Source organism: Drosophila navojoa, chromosome 3 (genome assembly GCF_054131105.1).
Source record: "Drosophila navojoa isolate 15081-1374.11 chromosome 3, UAZ_NAV_1.0, whole genome shotgun sequence".
NCBI classification, from domain to species: Eukaryota; Metazoa; Arthropoda; class Insecta; order Diptera; family Drosophilidae; genus Drosophila; species Drosophila navojoa.
In genome coordinates this window covers 7,689,577-7,713,273 of record NC_142891.1, presented here as the reverse complement: position 1 = coordinate 7,713,273, position 23,697 = coordinate 7,689,577, and the positions used below count along the sequence as shown (strand labels likewise).

General features: G+C 35.8%; 2 protein-coding genes across 4 annotated transcripts; both read left to right on the top strand.

The window, feature by feature from the left end:
* Positions 1 to 88: 88 nt before the first annotated feature.
* Positions 89 to 23,697, top strand: GABA-B-R1 (gamma-aminobutyric acid type B receptor subunit 1). 3 transcript variants are annotated; one of them, XM_089257413.1, is made up of 16 exons: positions 89 to 483; positions 11,859 to 12,113; positions 16,380 to 16,514; positions 16,589 to 16,759; positions 16,846 to 17,062; positions 17,828 to 17,993; positions 18,061 to 18,304; positions 18,370 to 18,519; positions 19,982 to 20,124; positions 20,187 to 20,310; positions 20,422 to 20,538; positions 20,606 to 20,813; positions 20,875 to 21,131; positions 21,198 to 21,335; positions 21,412 to 21,658; positions 21,766 to 21,821. In XM_089257413.1, the coding sequence occupies exons 2-16, from the start codon at positions 11,862 to 11,864 to the stop codon at positions 21,804 to 21,806; spliced, it is 2,610 nt and encodes an 869-aa protein (XP_089113539.1). In that variant the 5' UTR covers positions 89 to 483; positions 11,859 to 11,861; the 3' UTR covers positions 21,807 to 21,821. The 3 variants fall into 3 exon arrangements, with proteins under 3 accessions (XP_089113539.1, XP_089113538.1, XP_030243656.1); XM_089257412.1 differs by lacking the exon at positions 89 to 483 and adding an exon at positions 6,294 to 7,412; XM_030387796.2 differs by lacking the exons at positions 89 to 483; positions 21,766 to 21,821 and adding exons at positions 6,296 to 7,412; positions 22,186 to 23,697.
* Positions 18,526 to 19,943, top strand: LOC149091666 (sodium/potassium-transporting ATPase subunit beta-1). The gene has a single exon (XM_089257416.1). It carries the CDS (start codon positions 18,594 to 18,596, stop codon positions 19,881 to 19,883), a length of 1,290 nt encoding a protein of 429 aa, XP_089113542.1. The 5' UTR covers positions 18,526 to 18,593; the 3' UTR covers positions 19,884 to 19,943.

Genomic DNA, 23,697 nt, shown 5'->3' with positions numbered 1-23,697 from the left:
GATCAAATAAAATGCATCCAAATGAAATATAGCCAACTTACTATGCAGCCCTCGTCAATTGGACAATACCTGCACGAGCCTCTCTATTATTTCAGAAGCTTTGATAACGAAGCTTTGTCCAACCAACGAATTCGAAACTGGAAGTCTGCTTGGCAATTGCCGAAAAGCTGTATGGAACGCACAGGAATATGTATTGAGAGAGCGAAAAACACAGAGAGAGAGAGCAAGTTTACGCGAGAGAGTGAGAGTAAAGAGAACGCGCACAGCTGTTGCTTTCACAGCGACGGCGCCATTGAAGGACAACGGGCAAAGGTTAGTCCTGACGTTTACGTTGCCGGGTCGTGCCCGAGACCGATTACCCAGCGTGTGTGCGTGTGTGTGCATGTGCGTGTGTATGGGTGCGAGCCTGTGCCTGGCATTCAATGCATCAATGAATTATTATAGCTCAAGTGTAAATAAATATTTGATAACACAAACGAGAAGGTACGAAACGAAGTTTGGGCCAAATAACGGCATAAATTACGTCCATTGATTGGTTGATGAAGGCAACAAAAACGGATAAGCGCTTTCTCTTATCTGTGTATATGTGTGTGTGTGAGTGTGTGTATGTATGAGAGAGACTAAGATCTCAAGCACACTCACACACACACACTTACTTCTTATGCTCTGGTTCTGTTCATTTTTTTGCAACTCTCCCTCTACAGCTCTGCATCTCTCTCGCTCTCTTTGCCTCTCTCGTCTCAATCTCGCTCTCATCTCTCTTTGTGTAATGCTTTGCCCATCTTCAAGTTCTTGTCAGATAATTTCATTATTTAAAGTTTTGCTCATAAAAATAAACTTTGGGCGTAAAGTTTAAATTTGTTTTGCACACACATGCAGCCACACACACATATACAGACACATGCATATATACCTACATGCATGTTGTTTACAACAGAGCAGCATGCATGCGTGTGTGTGTGTGTGTGTGTGTGTGTGTAAGCGTCCGCTTCGCTTTGTTTAAAGTAGAACGTGCGTATTTAGAAGGCAAACAACAAAACTGTTTACACACACATACACACCCATACACACACATAGAGAGAGGACTCGGTCGACTCGTGGAACAATATTGCCTTCCCTCTCGGGCCGTCCCCTTCGCTTTGCTCTTACCCTTTACCACCTGCTACCCCTCGGCCTGACGCGCTTTGCACTGATTGGCCCTAATGAATCTTTTTGTTACCTCCTCATGCAGCCGCCTGCGCATTGTTCCGTGCGGTCTATGCAAATTAGTTCACTTTTAACCCATCAAAATGCCCAGGACTTGCATTTGAGCATGTGTTTACCTGAATTCATTTACTGTCAAATAGTTGATAATGAAACTTTCTAGCATTTCATTAAATATGTAAACGAAAAAATGAAGAAGTTTAATTTGAGTTGAGTTTACTTTAAGAGGACCGACCTTGTGGAAAGTTCTGTAAATATAATTAAAATTTTGTTTGGATATTTATATAAATAAACAAAACATACATATGTAAATACACATCTAAATATATACATAGAAGCAATGAAGACTTTATAATGCAATGTAAAAAAGTTGTAAAACTAAACATTATAAGAATTATGTGTAAATAAAGCCACAGCCCATTCGAATTTAGGATTCTCAAATGTAATAAATAGATTTAGAAATTACAAACTTAAATATTCACAAATTTAAATTTAAAATAATTTGTTTATTTATGAAGATTTCTAAGCTCTGTGAATAAATTACCGAACATATTTTCCTAAAAATTTTCATGACTTTTTAGAGAATTGACTTTAAGAATGGAATAATATGGAAAACGAAGTCTCAAGAGTAAAATTCAAATGAAAAATGTATAAAAGTAAACTCCTCAAAGTATTTAAAGCTAAAAACAAAGTTTCCTCTGAATTTCATATAGTGTCCCAATAGCGAAAACCTGTTTTAATGTAAACAAAATAAATAAAAAGTTCTAAGAAAAACAAAATTTGTATTCCTTACATTTAGAGGAGTATTTACAGATATTTGTTACACAAATTTGATAAGCTAAAAACAGAATCCGTAATATACAAAAATAAAATAAAAATAAATAAATACAAATTATTGTAAAAAAAGTTCGGTATTAAATATATATATATATATTAAATAAATATTAAATATTATTATACTAAAAATCTCATTTTATTTTAGTATGACAAGTTTGTAAATCCAACCTCGTGTATATGATCTACATTTATTCGAACTAACTGGAATGTCCTATATTTCACTAGAAGTAAAAGCAACGTCCAGAAAATTCTTCTATATTGATTCAATATACACTTTAGGACGAAATCATGCCGGAAAATTCAAATTCAAATCGCAGTCTGATTACTAAGTGAGAACTTGTTTATTTACATATGGTTTCCTAATAACAATTATGTTATTTTAAAGACAGTTCTTAACAAAATTATTTACATATTATTTTCTTCTGGGAAGCTACATAAAATACGTTGAATCTATGGCTGACACTGGGTCTGAGATATGGGTTAAATCATTTTGCCACAATGGTTTGCCGGGCTGCTGAGCTCTGCTGCAGTGTGTATTTGTGATGTATTCTGTATGTATGCGAAGACTCGTTTGTGTATGTGTGTGTGAGTGGGTATCTTTTGTGTGTCGTTGGCCACTGACAGTCAGCCAGCCAGGTGGGTAGGCAAAATGAGTGGCCTTACATTACGTATACGCAGTGTGTACAAACAAAATACATACCGCAATGTTTATTTTGTAAGCCTGTCGAGGCAAGCGAGCGAATAAGTGTCTGTATGGCAATGTGTGTGTGTGTGTGTGTGCAGCTCATAAAATGCATAAGTGTATATGTGCATAAGTGTGTGTGTGTGTATGTGTGTGTAAATGTGTGTGTAACGGCTTGTGTTTATTCAACCGCATGGAACAATGTGAAAAACGCATGCCAGGCATTTGCCTTTGTTGTAAGCAACAACCCATCCTCCCATTACACGCCCCCACCCTCCCCTCTCCACTAGCCGCCCCTCTGTGCCGCTTCTTGGACGCCCCTGTCGCCTTGTGCGCTATGCTAAACTTTCACAAGGATTGCCCCCTGGGTGAGGCTCAAGGGGCCCGCTGCTTAGGATGAGGCGTGCAACAATTTAAAAAGATGTGAATGTGTGTCATAGCTGTGTGTCTACCTCTGTCTATGTGTATGTGTGTGTGTGTGTGTGTGTGTGCGTATGCACACAAAGAAAGACTAAAAGTATGAGCCGATCCGGGCTGAGCGCATGTTAATCTTTTGTGGTTCCTGTCCAAAAAAGCAAACTTGAACTTTGCCACCAATGAAAGAATGATTCATTCCATTCATGATTGATATGAATAATAAAAGGAGACATTCACAAAAGACGACAACGAATGAGAAAAAGCCAAAGACCGACTAACGGCAACAACAACAAAACTTTCACAAAGTTTTCAGAAAACAATCAGTTATCTGAGTGGCTTATGATGTCTTAAGTCAAACCAAATGCTTTTATCTATTATAGTTAGATTAACTTTCATTCCAAATTCTACTTTGAACGCCTTCAAATTAGTTTCCATTGCCGAAATGTTTAGTTTTTGTTTTCTTTATTAAAAAAAAAAAAAAAAAAAAAAAAAAAAAAAATTTAATTTGAAAATTCGATATACAGAAATTAATTTAATGTGTGTATTATTAAGTCAATGTATATTTTTTAAAATCTTATATATTTAAAAAATATAAAATAATGTTTTTTATATAGCTTATTATTATAATATTAATATTATTTTATATATACTTTAATTTGTTTAAATATTTAATAAAAACGAAAAATAAAAATCTATAAAATGTTCAACTTTTGTTTTGAATTTTAATTGTCATAAATAAATTATTGGCTATTATTAATAATATTTTTGAGTATCAAAACAATTTCTTAAATAAAAAAATGTTTAAGCTCGCAGTAAAATGATATAATAAAAATATTGCCGCTAAAATCTATTTTAATATTCCTTCAGGAAGTCACTCGAGTCTATTTATTTTGGGCCATATCCATCTTCCCCTGTTCGTGTATTGTTTTCTAATGGAGCTAGAGGCTTGAAATTTGAAACATATACCCATGTAGACAAACCACCCACAAAAATATCCCCGTATCTATAAATATATATCTAGTCTCATCGGACGCAGCTTGGGAAAGAGAAAAAATCCATAACTGCCAAACTTTTAGAATTGAAAGTTGAAAACTTGGCCAATTTCAACTTAATTGTAAAATTAAGTAGCTTTTGTTCCAAAACTATGCATGAAATTGTTGTTGTTTTTTTCCAACTTGCCACGCCCCCAATGGCCATGGGTTTATCTAGTTGAGTTGTGTGTGTATATGTATATATGTATAACTATTTATTTTTAGGCAAAGCTACTGCCTTCCAGTATATATTCGACTGTATTTTACAATTTCAACAGTTGCAGCTTTTCCCAATTGGCCACGCCCATGGTGTGTATACGCCCACTCTACATGTAAGTAATAAAACGAGCAATTATAGGCTTTGAATATGAAATCTCCGTTTTCAATAACAACAACATGCTTTGAGCCAAAAGCGGACAGAGACGGACGGAGAGCAAAATGAAGGGAATCACAAATCCAATATAATCATTTCGCTTTGTGAACACGTATAAAAGCTGAACAAGGACTTCAGCACAACAAGGAGTTCGTGTTTCGGTCTAATCCACATTTACTTATTAATATTTCATCCCAATCAAATAGTCAAAGAACTTTTTGGAAAATTATCAAAATTCGTCCATATGGAACGTTATTTGTTACCAGGGAAATACATTGAAATCAATTCTGTTGGAGGGAATATTTTGCTAATACTCTTGTCTCGGCACACCTTGCAGCTGCTGCTGCTGCTGCTGCTGCTGGTGGTGCATAAAATAGCAGCAATACACTTTGATATGAATATCTCAGCTGAATTGCATATGACACGCACGGCCATCAGCTAAATAATGCATATGAAATATGCTCTCATTAGATATGCGCAACGATTGCATTGATTGGAGCACTCGAGCTGGATTCGCTTTGTGCAAATTGTGAAAATCATGAGCCTAAGAGTTCGGCTCGTTGTCATTGGCCTGCTCTGGCGGCAGCTCGTTGCGTATACGTAATGTGGCAGACGAGAGTGTGTGTGTGTGTGTGGCTGTGAGTGTGTGGGTGTGTATGTGTCTGTACATGAAATGTAATTACATTGCTCAGCTCATGCTTAATTCAGTGCAATTAGCAAAACTAATTGGCTACACCGGAAATGTATCGATTTAAAATTCAATAAGTTTGAGCCTTGATAAGTTCATCAGGCATGCACGTGCCGGGGTACAATTTCTTTGCGTACTTAATTTGCTTGTTGTTGTTGTTGTTTCTTTTTTGCGCTCAAGGCGTGGCATTTGGGTATTAGCCATAAAGTTGATGTTGTTGTCGTTGTTGTTAGCTGGCTTGCTTGTTTCGTTGTTGTGAAGTGCACACACACGGCAAAAGGTCAACCTGGCAAGTGAGTTAAATGACAAGGACCTTACCTTGTCCATGTCCGTGCACGTGAATAAGTGTGTGTTTGTGTGTATGTGTGTGTGTGTTTGTGTATTTGTGTATGACCGCCCGCGTGCCTGGCAGCGGCTACGTTGCTGCCTGTGCGTGTTTGCATGTTTGACTGTATTACGACCCCAAAACTTTGGCATGCAATGCCAGAACACTGGCACAGCCAGCCCTAAACAGCCCCGGCCAGGCCAATAATAATGGCTTTCGCTTTCAAAACAAACGCCGCCTGACATTGGCCATAAGTTAAAGCCAATCGTCCTTGGCCATAAAGCGCTCTATGTTCTTCAATTTTAGCGGCCATTTGACAACTTGCAACAACAGCAACAACAACAGGAACACAGAGAAAGCAAAAAAAAAAAAAAAAAGCAACTAAAATGCCGGTCACACAGCCACAAAAGCAACCCAATGCCCGCTGGCCAAGTAGACCTTCGCAGTCATAATTACGGCACACACATACACACACACACACACACACATACAAGTGCATAGAGGCCGAATTGACAGTTATCAACTTCGCGCCCACTAAAAATCAAACTTTACCAACACTCACGCACTTGCCTAGCTGGAATAAGGCAGCAAGCAGCAAACGGCAAACAAAAGCAGCGACGCCTTCCAGAAAGCTTTTGGCAAAGCTTCAGCTGCTGCTGCTTCTGTCTCTGCTGCTGCTGCTGCTGCTGCTGCTGCTGCTCTGCTGGCCGCTGTCTGTGTTGCGCGTGGCTCAGGCCAAATGTCGGCTGTGTATGGAATGTCAGTCATGGAGTTCCAGTCGTCGGATACATGTGGAACGCAGCGAATAAAACGACGTGCGCCTCGCCCCCAAATACGATGCGAAAAAGTTTTTTACAAAAATTGTGTATAAAACAAACACAAGCACTATATCAAGCCAAGCCAATGCGACGTGTGTGTGCATGAGTGTGTGTGTGTGTGAATTGTTCAAAGCAAAAATAAATGAAATATATTAAATAAATATATATATATATATATATATACCAAAATTTATGCTAAGCACGTGCAGAAGCGCAAAAAAAATAAAACAAAAGAAAAAATTTACATACAAATTTTACATTGCAATCAAATTCAGAGCAAACCAAACTTAAATTAAATTTCAAAAATACATAAAAAGCAAATACTCAAGAAAAGAAAGGCCAACAAATTTTGCTGTGAGAAATTTAAAATTCAATTTGAAGCTTTTTATGCTGCGGTGTTTTTTTTTTTCTTTTATTTTTTTTTTTCCTTTTTGGCATAAAGCTCCACGCCCCGACGGCTGTCGATGTTCGTGTTGTTGTTGTTTGCTGACAGTGCAGCAGCTATAACAACAACAACAACAACAACCACAACAACAACAACAACAGCGACAAGAGCAAGCGCAGCAGAAACGACAACAACAACAACAATAACAACAACCACTGATAGAGACATTACAACAAATTGTAGAACAGCATCAACTAATAAACATCATTTAAATGGATAATCTGTGAGGCTTACGGCATTTCATTAAAATGGATTTACGCCAATGCCATTGCACTGAGCTGCATTTGTGCATGGGATTATCGATTGTAATGCGCAGTCATCAAGCAATACAACAACATCAACAAAGCCGCCGCAACAGCAACAACAACAAACATTGAGTTTTGGCCTAGCCGACAAAGCAACAAAGAAAAGAAAAGCAGAAAAGCAGAGTTCTTGTGTGTCTTATGAAACAATTGAAGAGCCGGGCCCAGACATCATCAGCAGCAGCAGCACTAACAATACTATCAACAGCAACAACAACAACAATAACAACAACAAAAACCATCAACAACAGCCAGAAAATCGCATCACATTTTTGAACGGCATACGCAAAAGTAAGTGAAATTGAATCAAGTTAAGTGTGAACTGATGTGAAGCGAGACGTTTCAGGGCGTGCAAAAGAGTGACAGAGAGAGGGCGATAGGGTGAGAGGGTGAGAGCGAGTGCGTCTGTGTGTGCAAGGGGATCAGGTGTGTAAGCAGGTGTGTCAGCTAAAGCGGGTACGGACAACAGTCGTGTGCTTCGTGCACTCAAGTGTTTAAGTGGCAAAAACGCGGTCTCAGTCACAATCGCAATGCTCGCGTAATTATTCAGCGTGTGTGCGAGTGTGGGTGTGCGTGTGTGTGTGTGTGTGAGTGTGCTGAATCTAGGTCAGCGGAAGTTGCCCACCAGCAACCAGGCACAACAACAACAACAACTCACTTATAAAGGTGTCAAAGCAATGCGTCTACCGCTTTTGCTGATTAACGCCTCTCACTCAGTCAGCCCAGCGCAGTTTTTGCCGATAATCGCCGCGCAAAATAATGTTGCCTACCTATCGGGGCACACGCGTCGCATGCTGTGTGCGTTGCGCGCATTAAAAATAATATTGCCTACATTTGGGGGCGCGCGCTTCGCATGCCCGGAGAACAAATCATATTGCCCACAGATTTGAGGGCGGCCATTGCAGAATAATGTCATCCAACTTTGAGCACCATGTCACTCAGAGAAGCGCACGCACGCAATGACACCTGTACAGTAAAGCACACGCACATGTCACACATTTTAATACACATTAAGTGAAATTGCAATTTACATTAAAATTACGCTGGCAATTTCGTAATTAGTTATATTATATGTCAACAAGAGCAGGTTTACGGTACACAATGTCACCTGTACAGTAAAAAGCCATAGGTGTGACAAATACATGCAAAAATATAAAGACATTTTGTTGGTTTAGCGATTATACTATATTATATATTATTATAGTGTTTAAATAAATGTTAAAGATCATTTCTAAAAAAATATACTAAAAAAAAAAATAATTTACTATTTATTATATTTGAATATTCAATAAATTTATTAATTTTATTGGTTTAGCGATACTACTATATACTATTATAGTATTTATATATTAATATTAAATATATAATTTTATATATAATATTAAATAATATTTTATATATAATATAAAATTATATATAATATTAAAAATCATTTCTATATCTTAAAATATACATAAACAAATTATTTACGAATTTTATTTACATATTAAACCAAATTATTAAGTTTTTTATATAGTATACTACAGTGCTCATAATATGGGCATTTTTCTAGAAAGCTCTAGTTTTTGTATTGGGCTAACCCCTTGGTTCCTTTACAGTTATCTTGAACAAATATTGCAATTTCAATATATTTCACTTTTGCCAAAATATTTTTAATATTCTAAAAAGCTGAATTCAGCTCAGTTTTAGTTCGGCACAATTTCAATATAGATAGAGTCGAATTTTTAAGCATATTTAATTATTTATGTGCGATGGAACTTAAGGCCAATTGGCATCATTAAATGTTTCAATTATTGGGCTTTTACTGTATTGCCTGCTACACGTGCGTGCCTTTTGGAAGGGTCTCTCTGTGTATGTGTCTGTGTGTGTGTGTTTGTGTCTGTTTATGTGCCTAGCTGTATCTACCTCGCACACACAGACAGACGCACACGAACGCGCAATGAGCGTGTAGCTACGCAACTGATTCGACAGCCGCCGCCTCATGAGGCTGTGGAAAAACATTTTCTTTTTTCTTTTCCTTTCTTTATTTTTCATAAGCAATCGCTTGCTGAAGTTTATAACAAGACGATTGCGGTATGTGTTTGTGTCTGTGTGTGTGTGTGTGTGTGTGTGTGTATGTGTGTGCGTGTGTGTGTGAGTGTGTGGGTGGAGGGAGGTTAAAGCTATAAAACGAAACGTCAAACAGAATGACCTTGCTGAACGAGAGTGAAAGAGAGAACTGAAGAGTTAGAGGTAGATAGAGAGATAGGGACAGAGATAGAGATGAAGATACACGAAAAAAAAGGAGGCAAAAACAAATACGTATAGAAGAAATAGAATCTAATTATTTATTTATTTGTTGCCACAAATGTCAGTTGAACTAAAGCTTAAAAGCTTCCAAATCAACACTAAAATAGAAAACTGGCAATCAAATCAGAACTATTTAAGGATAAAATGAAATTGGTCTCAGCTAACGGCTGACCTTAAGATAAAATAGAGCGACATGACAAGCAGACAAGCGACATGAAAACAAGCCAACAAAAAAAAAGCAAAGAAGAAGAAAAGAAACAAAAATAAAAGAACACAGTATATCAATTTCGTCTTATCGAATTTTAATGTAAATACTGAATAGACTAAAAGATAATGGATGGGAATATATATATATATATATGTATAACTATGTGGCAATAAATACATATTATAAAAATATGATAGGTAGTTAAGAATTTAGATGATGAGAGAAGAGTAAAATGAGAATGTGAATGATTTTCTTAGAATTGGCCAATGGATAATAATAAAATAGTGGAGATTATATGTTCAAAATATTAAAATATTGTATATAGTATATAGCAAGAAATATATTAAAATATGTTGATGAATTATTTATTTTTAATTTAGTCTCTACCATTTAACTATGCCCATAATACAATTAAAAAAGTCTATAAATTCATTCCTATTCTCTTTTCAATTGGATATATAATACATATATTCACTAATACTTATATTTCTTAATATGAAAGTCATACAATAATTGAAAGTAACAACTTTCTTACATTTCTTATTTATCTTCTCTACAATTCCCTTACACCCCATTAGCTCAAAATGCAAAAAAAAAAAAAAAAAAAAAAAAAAAAAAAAGAAATAAAGTTTCAATCAACTTATGAATGAATTCAGTCTGCAAAGTAAACATGGGGTTAAAGTATAAAAAGTTTGTTAAAAGCCAATTGAAATCTGATACACACAAGGTCATGCAATCCAAAAGTAATCAACGATTGTCACAGCTGTCATTTGCCAGCTATCTATATATAAGTTGGCTAAATTATAGCCCTGAGTACCGTTGACAGGCGTGTTAAAGCATTTCGCTAAAAGTGAGCGCAAAAATAGTTACAGCCAATGAAACTGAAACGTAGCAATCTGATTCCATTATATATAGTATATATATATATAGCTGGAAAAACAAACAATTGAATTTATTTCCGTGAAATTGCATGATGAGCTGTGTGGCCTTCTGATTACACAATCTCAACAGGATGGCAACACCAATAAAGAAAATCATTGTTAGAGCCAAGTCATAAAAGGGGATGATTAAGAGTCGCTTAAGTAGTTACAGTAATTTGAAGTTGTCTACAGTTATTTAAGTTGAATTTAATTATTATATTTACAATACTCCGATTCTATTGATTGCATTTAAGCACAATTATATACTGAGTAATTGTTATATATATGTATGTATTTGGTATTACCTGTGCCTCACTTTGATGGCAGTCCCTTGCTTTCCTCTCAATAAAGGCCTTCACTTGCCTGACTGAAATTACATATAAAAATTACTTTTGATTATACTTTTTCGCTTTTCGTTTATAAAAGGTAACGTTTACTACTTGAGGTTGTGTACTTAAGGAAATGAACTCTCTTAAATGATATAAGAGCACTCGATTGTATAATTCTACTCATATGATTAAAGAGAGGTCAACAAACCAACAATAACAATGATACCAAAATGAATACCAGATCTGTCTGAAGCACTTAAATAGATATAGGAAAAAAAATGAGACATATTAATATAAAATAAACAAAAGAATACGAACATAATAAAGATAAGTAATATGAAAAGTTTACATAAGTAATATATATCATTGGTAACCACACTAAAAAATCCTCTGCCAATGTATATCTCATATCTAATATCCACATCTAATATATATATATATATATAAAATACCTTTAAGAACGCCAAAAAACAAATTGAAATAACACTCTCATACTCTCATAGACCGGGACGCGTGATGCGCACCCCTAAAGTTTGACAAGGAATCTGTTAAGCGCAAAACGAAAAATATGAAATAGTCGAAAAATATGAGATGCCCACACCTTAGATTGGGGGTGTGTGAGTGCGTGTGTGTGTGTGTGTGCCAAAAACGAGAAATTGCTTGCGTTAGCTGTAAACATAACCGAGGCGAGTCATAAAAAAAATCGAGAAAAAAAAACAGAAAAGCAAAACAAAAGTGCTGGACACATAAAATGTCGCTTGAGGCACGTTTCGGTTTCCCATTTCCACATTTCAACATTTCAACATTTCCACATTTCCACATTTCTATATTTCGACATTTTCCGTTTTGGCCGTTTGTCCATTTGCTAAGTTTTGCGCATTTTTTGGTATTTCGCGTTCCATTGTTCATTGTGTTTGATTTTTGTATTTGTGAATTTGTGATTTGTAATCAGATTGTGGACATTCGTTCATTCGTTGTTTGACTTTTGCAGGATATGACAAGTGATGGTGCTGTTACGTTTTGGATATTTTTGCTTTGTTTGATCGGAACGCCGCAGCTGGAGGGCAGCGAGGCGGGCAGGCCGGATGAGCTGCATATTGGCGGCATATTTCCAATTGCCGGCAAAGGAGGATGGCAGGGTGGGCAGGCGTGCATGCCGGCCGCAAGACTGGCATTGGATGATGTCAACAAGGAGCCAAATCTTCTGCCCGGCTTCAAGCTCATTCTGCACAGCAATGACAGCGAGGTGAGTTCTAACACACCCACACGCACACACACATATATATATATATGTATACTATTTAGTATGATAAGTTGGCAACCAATACTCTAGCATGTGTAGCTGCGTCTAGTTGCGACCCCTTGGGTCTCACTTATTTTGTTTCGTTTTTGCGTTTTGTTTTTGCGACCATTTTGCCTCGCATTGTCGTTGCCAGGGGTTGAGCTGCTACGCTTGTCCAGGGGTGCCAGGGGGCGGTTGGCCGAATAGTAGTGGCATTCATTAGCATATTTCTCTAGGGGGCCACGCACACACCGAGTGTAGCGTTTTATTATGCTTTTGTTATATTGCGCATAAAGGGTATTTGACGTAAGTGTTCTTCAAATCAATTTCAACTCAATTTCGTACAACTTTTATTGTCATTCATTCAATATGCCCTACGATTTGGGCCATCTAATCAAATCTATTTGATATATGTATGTATGCATACGTACGATTTGGTATTGTGGCTGCTGAAGCTCTCCAAATCATTTAGGCTTTGTTTAGCTTCGAGAGCTATTTCGCTCTGGAATCTGCAGATATTCAACTTAATACATCTTAGTTTATAGTATATGTGGTTTGATATTAACTTCTTACTGTAAAATATAGGAACAATGGAATATTTCAAAACTGTGTAACGGTAATGAAAAGTTCTTAGAGCATTTACTATTTTTGTTTTTTAAAGTGTGGCGAAAAATGTATTCTTTTTTTTTCGATAATAAAGATAAAATAGATAATTTTTAATAAATGTTGTTTGTAATTAAAAACAACATTTATTATAAATTATATTTATTAAGTTTATTATGCTTAAAATGCATACCTTAAAAAAAAAAAATTATAATTTTTTCTTTTTATAAAAATAAATTTCTTCCAATTCGAAAACAAGAAGGAAATCGCCCCCAATAATCTTAAGTATTCATATTAATTTATTTATTTAAATTATTCTCTAACTTTATTTCTATTATTCGTATTTCTTTCTGTTCATTTAAGACATAATTAGCATATAAATAAATTCGTATATAAAATATTCTTTATCATCTGCATAATTATTTTATTGTCTATACGGCATCTATTTTAATATATAAAAATTAAATATTTTACCAAAGCTTTAATGTATATTTTACAACAGATCACTAAAATTATTGTATTCCCCTTTTCGATTTCCATTAAATAACTTTTGGCGTACATGATTTGCAGAACATTAAAAAAAATAGTCGAGCCGGTGTGCGTGTGTATGTAGTTAAATATATTTACTCGCATAACTGTCATGTGTCATAATTAATGGCTAGTTGTAGTCGCGCAGGCTAGCACGAAAAGTTATCAATGCGAGCATTTATGCTTATGAATGGAGGCAGGCAAAGTGAAAGTGAAATGAAGGGATAGACACAGTTTTGTACAGTTACAGTTAAACATCTATATGGCAGTAGTAGAGCGGTAACAGTTACAGTTACAGTTACAGTTGTCTGTACTACATTGGATGCCTATTTATAGGCGTAGCTCATTAGTTTTAAGTGAGCGAAAGCTTACCAAAAACTTGTTTTGAGTTTTGAATGAGGTCACTTTGGCGCGCTCGTCTCATCATTTCAGTTTCAGTTTCAGTTTATTTTTATTCTTATTCAAAGCTGGCAGACAAACCTGACTATATATACACTATATAATGTATACTCTATATATATATATATATATGCATATATGTATCTTTATACATATTTATGTATTTGTATTCGGGAGTATGTTAAGTGCTGCTTGAATTGAGTTCAGTTTGGTTTCGCTTCGCTGGGCATTGCTACTGAAAGGGCTTTTACTATATATATGTATGCATATACACATACATATATATGTATATGTTTGCTCGCTCTGTGACTGTGTGTCACAGCAGCTTTGGCAAACAGCTTCCGTTAAATGCTGCATAATTAGTTCGCATCTCTGCACCATCTACGTGCCATCACCACCACCAGCAGCAGCAGCAGCAGTAGCAGCACCACCAGCACCAGCAGCAGCATTATATTATCATCATCAGCATCATTATGATGATCATCTTTAGCATCCGTAGGCGACAAGCAAGCAAAGGTCGCACGCAATGCCTTTGCCTTTGCCTTTGCCTTTGCCTTTTGCTTGACCTACTTTGATGTGTGAATTGTCCCGAGGAACGCGCGCGCGCTCACACACCGAAATGATTAAACAAGTGCGCTCATAATGCGGTGAGCCCTACGGATTTATATGTACATATACATATATACACATGTACATAACATATACTCTGGTGTATGCTCTCGGTATGCCACGTACAGGATAATAATAAAAACAAAAAAAAAAAAAATGAATAAGAAAGGGCAAGGCAGGCAACACAATGCGACTGGACACGAAGCCAAACCAATTACAAAGGTTGTTTACACGCAAAGTCAAGTTAAACAAAGCGTAAATGACTTTTTCATTAAAGGCATGAATTTAATGAATCATCATTATCATCGCATCATCATCGTCGTCATCGTGCAACAAATGCAAATGTATGCATGCTTTATGAGCACCTCTAACAGTTGGCTATTCAACTAAATACATCAATTATTCATTTTATCTAATGAATAGATAAACAAACACGATTCAGCTCCAAATATGAGCAGCAACAAATTAACGTAATAAAAGAGCTGATGATTTAATATCACGAAAAGGGACGAGCCGAAAATTTGTGAAAATTGAAATATCCTTATTGGCATTGCTAGGAATTACCTCTAAAGTATGACCAATATTACATTTAAGCATACTGTTGACTGTTTCTTTGAGGAAAACTTAGAGAACAATCGATTGCTTCGACTGTTCAACGAGTTCGTGCGTGATCGGATAGAACACTTGTTTTCCGCTCTTGGTTTACCCTGACCGATACATAGAATTTTCTTGTTCAGTTTGTGCAGTGTAAAAATACATCACTGAATCTAGTTATGCGATCATCAATCGTATTGCTCGTTCATCAAATAGAGCGCCACACGAATAGCTCAACCCAAAGCCCCCAACAGAAGTCAAAAAAAAGAACCGAAGGCTCCTGTTCAAAACGAGAGTGATTGATTAAGATTCTTTCCGTTAATCCTCGTGAGAATAAAGGGATTACCTGTTATTTGTGGGCTATGCTATTTATAGAGACCTTTATGTGTTACTATTAATATTATTGTTTAGTTATTTTTTCTTGCATTAACTTTTTTTTTACTTTCACAAAAAAGATATACAAGTTTGAATATTTATATTTCTCATTTGCATAAATACTCAATATAAATATTAAGTATACGGATAAAGGCTCTTGGGTTAAATTCACTAAATTAACCAATTTCAAGATATAGACAACAAAAATGCTTAATTATAGAATTGAGCGAATCAATGTTTTCCTTTAAACAATAATAATCACAGAAGTAAATTAATTGCTTTATAGATCATTATTTAGTGTAAAGATGTCGATTAGCTTTTGTAAATAGTGTTGAAAAAATATTCATAAATCAATCTTGAGGGAAAGTATTCGTTTTTATCAATATATATACAATATAAAATAAACCAAAATTTTTATTACGCTCATAAAATATTTGTTCGTTTATAATAATTTCTCTCTATTGGAATATACATACGTATCTATTGATGATACTAAGATGGCTTCACAAATTACGTATACGTATGTATGTTTTGCTTTGGAAAATATACAACATCCAAAGAATAAAAATAAAAATAAAATAAATTATTTAAGCATATGAAGAATAAATTCTTGTTGTTACGTGTGTAACAAATAATAATAAATGCAAATTCTCTAAAAATACCAAATGAAAACTCAGTCATATTTTAAAAGAAAATAAAGGATAGAATTACAAAATTACTTCAAGTGAGGCTATGGAGCGACATTTTCCCACAACTCTGTAGCTTTTAAATATTTAACTATTTTAAATATTTAAATGAAACAGACGAAAACGAAATAGAAAAAGGAAACATCAATCAATTCTATTTAATTTAGCATAGAGCCTGCCCGCCAGCTGGGCTTGAGGTATATTCAATGGACTGCATCGAATGTTCTTCACTTTTAAATTTATTTATTTGATTTCGTGCATTATGTAAACTTGCATTGAAGCCTGACTCGTTTGTTGGCAGCTGACAAACTGGGTCATGCCCTTTGCCAAATGCCATTTGTAGACATGTGTAATTGACTCGCTCACTCTCACTCTCCATTTCTTCCTCACTATCTCCCTCTCTCTCGCACTCGCTCTATCTAACTTATTTGTGCAGTGCGAACCGGGTTTGGGCGCCAGTGTGATGTACAATCTATTATATAATAAGCCGCAAAAGCTGATGCTCTTGGCGGGCTGCAGCACTGTCTGCACCACCGTTGCGGAGGCGGCCAAAATGTGGAATCTAATTGTGGTAAGCCAATTGAATAGAGTATGCATAAAAACTGTACTACAGTACATATATACATACATCTGCTTATACTTTAGCTCTGTTATGGCGCTTCGAGTCCTGCTCTATCCGATCGCAAACGTTTTCCAACACTGTTTCGCACCCATCCCTCGGCCACGGTGCACAATCCAACGCGCATCAAACTGATGAAAAAATTCGGCTGGTCGCGCGTTGCCATTCTACAGCAAGCCGAAGAGGTATTCATATCGGTAAGTAAAACCGTTACACAAATACAAATACATATACATATATATACAAATGAATAGCTAATGCATATATTGATTGACTTTTGTAGACCGTGGAGGATCTTGAGAATCGCTGCATGGAGGCTGGTGTCGAAATCGTAACTAGACAATCATTTCTATCCGATCCAACAGACGCCGTACGCAATTTAAGACGCCAGGACGCCCGTATCATCGTGGGCCTCTTCTATGTGGTGGCAGCAAGACGTGTTCTCTGTGAGATGTACAAACAGCAGCTGTACGGGCGTGCTCACGTCTGGTTCTTTATAGGTAAGCAGAGCAGACACTTCAGAGAGCCATGAGCATTCCACACTTCTTTCAAAGCCGATTTAGAGTGGATAATCTCTTGTCAAACTGAACATGCATTTCATTGTATATAAGAGAGCTTCTATAAACTACATTCCAGTTGAATTTTACTTGTCAACTGTAGAATGCTTTTCATAGAGGATTAGCACTCTTCGGCTTATCTAATAGCTCTGTAATAAGCTCTTGTTGAATTCTACTTTATGTCATCAAGGAAAGCCTTCTTATTTGCTTAAGAGCGCATGCTTTTTGTCAACTAGATGATGTTAAAAGTTACCAAAAGAATTCCACGTTTTAATCAAATATACATAATGTCAAGTTAGCTTGACCTTTTGAAGAGTATTTAATCTCTCTTCTAAAAACATTTGTTAGTTAACCTCCTGTTATATTAAAATCACCGTTTTATACATATATAGTGTTTCATCATTCTTCTCTTTAACATGCCTCTATTAATATATATGTATAGATACAACAGATTATAATAGTAAAATTCAATACATAAACTCTTGTCAAATTTTATCGCAAAATTTGTGAAAATTTGACACCTGAATTGAGGTAATGTCATATGTACATATAACAGCGATAAACCAATAATCGAGTAATTCAGTTAATAAATCCAAAAACAACATTTATAATTAATTAGAACACGTCAATGTGCCAGTTAAGTTTGGCAGCTACATGTGAATAGGCAATTCAATATGTAATTAATAAATAAATATACATCCAATCTAGGCTGGTATGAGGACAACTGGTATGAAGCAAATCTGGAGAATGAGGGCATCACGTGCACAGTGGAGCAAATGCGCATTGCTGCCGAGGGACATCTGACAACCGAGGCTTTAATGTGGAATCAAAACAATCAGACAACAATATCGGGCATGACCGCTGAAGAGTTTCGGTAAATGCTATTTAAATATTAAGAATAATAAAAAACCAACTCTATGTATATGAAAATGTTTTACTAGACATCGACTGAATCATGCGCTAATCGAAGAGGGCTACGACATAAATCACGATCGCTATCCGGAGGGCTATCAGGAGGCACCGCTGGCCTATGATGCTGTCTGGAGCGTGGCATTGGCCTTCAACAAGACTATGGAACGCTTAACAACCAGAAAGAAATCGTTGCGAGATTTTACATATACAGACAAGGAAATCGCCGACGATATATATTCGGCGATGAATTCGACACAGTTCTTGGGCGTTTCTGTAAGCTATTTAAAATATATCATTTAAAATATATATTTTTCTAAACATAATATGATTTTTGTTAGGGCGTGGTGGCATTCAGCTCCCAGGGCGATCGAATTGCACTCACACAAATCGAGCAGATGGTGAATGGAAAATACGAGAAGTTAGGCTATTACGATACACAGCTGGACAATCTAACATGGCTAAATACGGAGCAATGGATAGGCGGCAAGGTAAACTAAATAGGCTATGATTCAATAAACTGAAACTAGTACACAAACAAACAATAAAACAAAAGACTTGAATAATGGATAACGAAGAAAAAGATAAAGACAAAAATAAAGATAAAGATAAAGATGAATCTGAAGACGAACAAGTAAAGGAAGTTACCGTTAAAATAGGGCCTACAATTAAAGACTCTGATGATGGCATTCATAAATCTTCTGTGAAGTCGTCTCGTTATTCTGATGCGTCAAGACCGACATTTTTATTATACAATCGAATGACGGACAGTAGCAGTAATAGCGATGTCAACATGAATTCATCGATAATCCATTCCATGTTTACCGGTACCACGGTCTCGACGACCATCAATGGGGATATCGAACGCAGCTTGCAACACCGGGGTATAGTACGTTTGCCGCCTGAACAGGAATCATACGAAATTGACGGAACTCACCGAAAACTATATCCCAATTGTGAATATCATTTTCCCCACACCAAGCACATGTCACGGAAGCTCTTTTATGACGGCCAGCGTAATTTGTGCTTTTCGCGTAGACCAAAATCTTGGATCTATTCGTTGGTTTACATAGTGGCCTTTGTGTTTTTCGTTATTTACGTCGACCGCGTGCTGTTCCGTCGTTTTGTGCTCAATTATAATATGGTTGCACCAGAACTCAAAATAAAACAGCCATATTTGAGCTTTGCACCGATCGGAGAGAAGAAAACTTATCGTCTCATCGAATATGATATATCGAACTACACAAGTGTAATTAATAAACGCCAGCAGTTGCAAAACTTTTTGGATAGGCATGGTCGTTGGCAAGGTGCAATCCGACGATTTGGACCCTGCCACAAGAAGAATTACTTTGGCTACAACAGCTTGAGTCCGTGCGTATTTATAAAAATGAATCGTTTGCTTGGCTTCAATGTACAACCCTATACGAAGACAGAAGACATACGTCCAGCCGCTATTGTGTCGAGCGATTATGAAAAGCTAATGAATTTGGTTTGGAATGCAACCGAGGCACAGAAGCGTATTAAATATATTTGGTTAACATGTGATTCCGAACCGTTCACGCAAATCAAATTCTATCCAAAACCGGCATTTAATGGGAGATATGTGAGCGTGCAGAGATTTAAGGGTATCAAAATGAAAGGCAGGCACCTGGAAAACATTAGCAAACTGAGTATGAACCGTTTGATAGCAATCAAATTAAACAACTTAAAATTGAATGTTAAGTATCAGTTTACTTGCAAAATCTGGGCATTCAATATAAAGAATAATCGGCCCGGTTTGGGACAAGTCACGTTTCTTGTGCTACCCAGAAACCAGGGAAAAGTAAAATATATTCATTATCACGAAGGGTTATAATAACCAAAATGAGATGTATGTTATAAACTATATACAAATTCAAATATATTCTGAGACAAAGTTTACTTTCACCATTACCACCATTATTACTATTATAGGTGCCTCAGGATCGCACAATTGTTACCCATGTCCTAAGAACGGTCTCATTGCCGTTATTTGTTTGCATGTGCACCATCTCCTGTTGCGGCATCTTTGTGGCCTTTGCTCTGATCATCTTTAATATATGGAATAAGCATAGAAGGTATTTATATGGGTGTAAAGTCTGTTATCCTACAGTATGTTTTATGTATGATAACTTTACAGAGTAATACAATCCTCGCATCCAGTTTGCAATACGATCATGCTATTTGGCGTTATCATCTGCCTTATATCAGTCATATTACTGGGCATGGACGGACGCTTTGTCAGCCCGGATGAATATCCTAAGGTAGTGCACTATATAAAATATATATATATATAATGTACCATATATGTACATATACATACTAATTTTCTAATACTAATTTATGTACATACTATTTTCTATATCTCTGCTCAGATCTGTCAAGCACGTGCTTGGCTATTATCCACCGGTTTTACATTAGCATATGGTGCTATGTTCAGCAAAGTCTGGCGTGTGCATCGTTTTACAACAAAAGCGAAAACTGACCCAAAGGTAAAACTATACAAACTTTTATTTATAATAACTCTGATTATTCATATTCTGATCTTCTTTTGTTTAGAAAAAAGTGGAACCTTGGAAGCTATACACCATGGTTTCGGGGCTCTTATCAATAGATTTAGTGATATTATTGTGTTGGCAGATCTTTGATCCGCTGCAGCGTATACTTGAAACATTCCCACTCGAAGATCCAGTATCTACAACTGATGATATTAAAATACGTCCAGAGCTTGAGCATTGCGAAAGTGAACGCAATTCTATGTGGTTAGGTAAGTACTTGAATATCTATTACAAATTCGTTTTTATCAATCATCCACTTGCGATTTGCAGGACTTGTTTATGGCGTTAAGGGTCTTATATTGGTATTTGGTCTGTTCTTGGCCTATGAAACACGTTCGATCAAAGTGAAACAGATAAATGACTCACGCTATGTGGGCATGAGCATCTACAATGTGGTCGTGCTCTGCCTGATCACAGCGCCAGTTGGCATGGTCATTGCATCGCAGCAGGACGCATCATTCGCCTTTGTTGCACTAGCTGTGATATTCTGTTGTTTCCTAAGCATGCTGCTGATATTTGTGCCAAAGGTAATGCGGACAAATATGAAAGATAATTAGAAATCCACGCTTAATTGCGAATTTATTCATGTTCAGGTCATTGAGGTCATACGACATCCAAAAGATAAAGCCGAATCCAAGTATAATCCAGACTCGGCCATATCCAAAGAGGACGAGGAACGCTATCAAAAACTAGTAACCGAAAACGAGGAACTACAACGATTGATAACACAGGTAAAAATACAAAAATGTATAGACATACATATATAGAATAACGAATTTCTAATTCCCATATTATTTCTATATTCAGAAAGAGGAAAAGATACGAGTATTACGGCAACGGCTTGTCGAGCGGGACGTGAATACGAAGGGCACAGAACTGAATGGGGCATCTGGTCCCGGAATCGGAGCTGGCGGTGCCAATGGTAACGGTAACGGTAACGGCAATGGCGGCACAGCAACAACCTCGCTGGCAATCCAGCCAATGGCTACAAACATCATCAGCACAGCTGCCTCAGCGCATCCCACGCCCGCAGCCACACTCGCAATCACACAAGGTGAGTGAACAGTTAGAAATCTAACTAGCTGCATATGTAGTTGCTTTAAATACATACATACATACATGCATACATACATAAAATGTTTTCATTAATTTTTACATTAGAAATACTGGCCATTTTTGCGGGCATTGAGAAAATCGATTGAGTTATTAGCAATTGGAATTGACAGGTTATTTCCCTTAATTTGTATTAAGCACAAACTCACCCAACTGCGGATTGGTGCATTAAATTGTTGGCAATTTAATTATTTCAGCCGAATAATTAAATACTCGCACTTTTTCACAAATAACGGTGCTTGTTACTTAACAGAGCGGCAAGTCAACCTGAACACTGCTGAAACACCAGTGATCGTCTCTTTGCCACTCACTGTGCACTGTTAAAAGTTAAATCCTCTCGCTGTAAAAGTTATCGATATATCGTTGTCTAACATCGTTTTCTATAGCGATCGATATTATTTAAAGTGTCCATTGAATATGTAACGAGCGTATTTTTTTAAATTTAATATATTTCTTTCTCTCTTGCAGATACTCATGAGCATCGTACATGAAAAAACTTGTCAATTTCCTTTGCGTGATAGGTGAATTATACAAATGAAAAATTGAAGAAGCTAAATGATAACATAATTTATGTGTATGTAACTTAATGAACTTTGTATCAACTTTAAGCTGAGCTAAATATATATAAATATGTATACATAAATATATATTGAGAGAATTGGTAGCAGCGATTTTGTAGAATAATTGAAATATGTATTGTACCTTAAACGTGTTTAGCAAGTACTTAAATCGAAATATACTTCTAAATTACAACAATTAATTAACGACATTAGAATGTGAACTAAGCAAAATTGTTAGGCTTTAAAGTTGAACACAAACCACAAACATAGTCAAGTCATTTAACTAGAAACAAAAACAAAAACAAAACAAAACAAATGAAAAATAATTCTAAACGAAATCATGTTAAAGTTAATGTAATTTTTAAATGAAAACAAATTGTTGTGTTAGTACATATGTTTCTTGTATAACGAGTAATTTACCCCATGAACCTTTTTTGCTCAGTGCACTGTCTCCTAGAGCTACAAACTCACACGTCCACATGCACACACACACATACATGCATAGAACATGCATTTGATTTTCCCAAGGCGGCCTTTTCCCATATTTCATCATTTTATTTTTGTGTGAAGGACTTACAGTCCTGGACTCCTATAGACTCCACAAAGTTTTAGCCTATTAAACTCGTAGTCCTAAGTTAGTGTTAGTATCTATTGTATAGAGCTGGTGTGTACGTGTGTGTATAAATGGTTTTCTTTGTTTCCTTAATTTTGGGGGCCTGTCCAAAAGAATTCTTGTACTTTTAATTATTATTGCACGCGAAAAAAAAAATGTTTTTAAAATAGCTTAAATTTTCTGTCTGAGTCGTAAGTAGCACAAAAGTAAAAAGAGCATAGCAAATCTTAGATAATTAATAATATAGTCTAATCTAGTGTAGTATCAGCATATATTTATATAGATAAATATATATTTGGGGTCGGGTTTATGTGCTCAAGCAACATTTTAATTTGTATTTAATGTTATTTACTTAGAGAAATTACGATTGGGGCAATCTAATAAAAGCAAAATGGAAAATTTTCGAACATACTGTAAGTTCTAAAATTGCATTTATATAAATTATAAACATATATGAATATATGTGTATTTAAATATATATATATATACATATATGCATATGCAGAAAGCAAATAAATTGGAAAATAAATGAGTGCGTCGTTATTAAAATAGGAATTGACATTATATAAAAACGTAAGCAAACGAAAACTGAACACTATTGAAGAAAATTCTCAAAAAATAAAAATATATTATATATACATATAAAAATAAAATGAAATGAAACCTTTTTTAAATTCAATCACTCTAATCCATCACAAGAAGTGCTACAAAAAATATATATAAATAAAAAAAAAATGAGAAAAAAAAACCATCACATAGACAACATCAAATTCCTACGAAATGAAAGACTTTAAAATCTAAGCCGTT